Raw genomic sequence first — 3514 nt, 5'->3', positions numbered from 1 at the left:
GCATTTGAGCAACAATGTTTTACATTTATATAGCACCCTCAATGCTGACAACGTCCAGTTTTATCTCACCACCCCCTCTCTCGACTCCTCCATTGCCTCTATATTATCGGAGTGCTTGTCCGATATCCAGCACTGGATGAACAGAAATTTTCTCCAATTATATATTTGGAAGATTCAAGCCATTGTCTTTGATCCCTCGCCACCAACTCTATTCCTCTACTGTTCACAACCTTGGTCTCACATTTGACTCCGAAATGAGCAGCATATTCGTGTAATCACTAAGAATGCCCATTTCCACCTCCATAACATCACCTGGTTCTGCTTCTGCGTCAGCTCATCTGCTGCTAAAAAACCCATTCCTATTTTTGTTACCTCCACATTCGACTATTCTAATGCATTCCTGGATGCACCTCCACAGCCCACCCCCCGCCCCACAACCTACCCTCCAGAACCGTAAGGTCATCCAAAACTCAACAATCATGTGTCCTTAATGGTGCCAACTGCCATTCCCCTATTACCACTGTGCTCATTTATCTACATTGGCTTCCTGTCAAGCAACACCTCGATTTAAAATTCTCATACTTGTTTTCAAATCCCTCATTGCCTCCCCATTCCCGATCTCGGTAACCTCCCCGCCTACAAACCTCCCTCTGTCTGTTAATCACCCTGCTTGTATACAACCGGTCTTCTTGTGTTCTGCCAGTCACCCCTTGTCCATTTCCCGGCTTGGTCTTTGAAATGTGTCTACTCTCTGTCGATCAGAAATATTGCTGTGTGCTAAACACAGTGACCATCTGTGCCTGCCCACCGCAGGGGGTACATTCAGATACCCAGCGATTCCTGGTGCCATTCAATTAGTCATAGAGTCCTAGAGAGATACAGCACTGAAACAGGCCCTTCAGCCCACCGAGTCTGTGCTGAACATCAACTGCCCATTTCTACTAATCCTACATTAATCCCAATTGATAGAATTCTGGGGATCAACATTACATTCATGCATTTAAAACACTTAGACCCGGCTCTAGTCTGCTCTCAGTTGTTTTCTTTATTAATTAGTTGCCTAATCGATGTAACTGGATATCTCAGCGCACTCTTGAGCTGCTCTCTGAATTTGGACTGAGTCACCATGTAAATGAATGTGTTTGAGCAGAAACTGAAATTTGCCAGCATATATCCAGTTTGTTCAAATATTACTAAGGAATCATTGGAAATAGGGCTTGCTCCTATAATGTTATAATAGAAAAAATTTATTACATCTATTGACCATAAAAGTATGAAGCTGCCGGATACGGCAAAGAGTAAAATTACGGATTTCCTTCTGTTGTCCATCTCTGGGTCTTTGTGATTCTGTACCTTGCTCTGACTCTTCAGTCCCTTGCGCACTCGAATGGCCACTAAAATATGACTGACTGTCAGAACGTTGAGTAACAGAATTAAAGCAAATGGGATCAATGGAGTTAAAATCACATCAAACCATTCATATCCCACCCATCCAGGCTCAGTGTAAAAGCTTGACTTAGGAACACAGAAGAATGGTACATTGTCGATTATCACTCCAGGTTCAAATGTGAAAAGTAAGGGAATGGTTTCCAAACAGATCAGACTGCAGGTTGTTGCGAGAACCAAAGCCGCAGTTTTCTTTGTGCAATATTTAGCTTTCAGCCTCCGGCAACAGATGGCCACAAATCGATCAATGGTGAAAGTGACAGAGAGCCAGACAGAACCCTCTCCGGCTGCATTACTCACGGCATAGATAACACTGCACACAGGGGTGATGTTCACGAATGATCCCGGGAAATAATACATATTGATCCGGTACAGTAGGAAATGGGTAATAACGAGCAGTAGATCCGCTGTTGCCATGGCAACCAAGTAGTAAGTGGTGCAAGTGGAGAGTCCGCACTTCCCCCGTGACATGATCACAATCGCCACTAAACTAACTGTGAAAGAGAGAATGGAAAAGATACTGGGAATTATTGATCAAACATTGCCCTTGTCTAAGACCAGGCCAGACGGGTAGGATTTTAATATTAAAAACTGTTAGATCGCCGGAGTTTAAAATTTAAAAAAGATCGCTACTGCTATCACCAATACACCTTATTCCAGGTTTATTAGAGTCGAAGACAACTGATCCCAGGAAGCGTGTTAGCAATTTAAATATTATAATGAGGCCAGAAGCGTTTGATGTAAATTGGTTAATATGTTTAACTCTGGCCAGCCAGGACTCCCAGGCCTCTGGAAATTTGCAAAACAGGGAGACGAGTGCAGATTCAGGGAGAACGGAAGAGTCTTTACAGCACTGCTTGTGGGCCAGGAAGAGCAGTAGCGCTTCCCTATGGTCCCCCAAGTGTCCCAACCTGAGGACTATCAGACACCCTCAAGCAAAGCCCCACAGGGCAGAGGATCAGACCATCATGCAGGATAAGACTGCTCCATCCCAGATTGGGCAATCACCACCAGTATTGGACCATCCCATCCCACCATTAGACCCCAACGCTCCCATGTGGATCAGAACATCTGTCCGGGATCAGACCACCCCAGCCTGGAATCGGGCACATTCCTCCGAAACCGATATTTGACACTCCCGTGGATTGGACCATCCGATACAATGATCAGACAACACAAGGCTCCCTATCGGACAATCTCCACCGATATTGGACCACAGCATCCCTGGATTAGGAGTCACAAATGCCAGCCACAGTGGACCATCTCCATGATTTCAGACCAGCCCCATACTGGGATCAGATACAACCCTTCCCCACTCCGATTGGCGAGACACATCAGAATCGTACCACCCTATCCCACGTTGAGACACTACCGACCCCCCAACTGGATGGGACTATCTCCCTGGGCTCAGAAAACCCACATCCTGGGATAGGATGTTTCCATTCCACATCGGGATCAGGTACTCTCCAAGGGCTTGGACCACTCGCAAAGCAAGATCAGCAAATAACCAGAGCCCCCACCCCGATTTGGCCACTCTCACCTGATTGGTCCTCTCCCATCCAGGCATCAGGCACACCTCCACCCTTCCCTACCCATATCATCCATTCTTCCCAGGATCAGACCTTCTGCCTGCTAGGATCAGACACTGCTCCCCACTCCCCTGCCCAGATCATTCACCTTCCCCGGTTCGAGCACCCACTTCTGCTATCAGGCAACACTACCCCTCCACTACCCAGATCAGAGACTATCCCCAGAGCCGGGACCCGTACCCGCCAAGGATTGAACTCCCTCGGTGACAGGAATAAAACCTTAACTGGCCTGGAAACCTGCTCTGGCGGCCTCCCCATCTGACTGAAACCAAGCCTGTCAATCAGCGTCACAACTGGGTGGGGAACCTGCCAAGGACAAAGGACACACGCTATGGAGTTAATACCTCCCAGAACAATCCAGGACTTCTGCCCCCTGTCTACCTCATTCCCCCACCAACTGATCAACCAGGCATAATAATTACATCAAAAGCAAAATACTGAAACTACAGTGAATAGATGAAAATGAGAGAATATTTTAA

The 3514-nt window shown here is 46.8% G+C and overlaps 1 protein-coding gene across 1 annotated transcript; it reads right to left on the bottom strand.

The window, feature by feature from the left end:
• Window positions 1-1032: 1032 nt before the first annotated feature.
• LOC137361530 (probable G-protein coupled receptor 139) lies at window positions 1033-1917 on the bottom strand. The gene has a single exon (XM_068026356.1). It carries the CDS (start codon window positions 1915-1917, stop codon window positions 1033-1035), a length of 885 nt encoding a protein of 294 aa, XP_067882457.1.
• Between the last annotated feature and the right edge of the window lie 1597 nt (window positions 1918-3514).

The sequence above is a fragment of the Heterodontus francisci genome, unplaced genomic scaffold (genome assembly GCF_036365525.1).
Source record: "Heterodontus francisci isolate sHetFra1 unplaced genomic scaffold, sHetFra1.hap1 HAP1_SCAFFOLD_368, whole genome shotgun sequence".
Taxonomy (NCBI): Eukaryota; Metazoa; Chordata; class Chondrichthyes; order Heterodontiformes; family Heterodontidae; genus Heterodontus; species Heterodontus francisci.
This window is presented reverse-complemented; position numbering and strand designations above follow the sequence as displayed.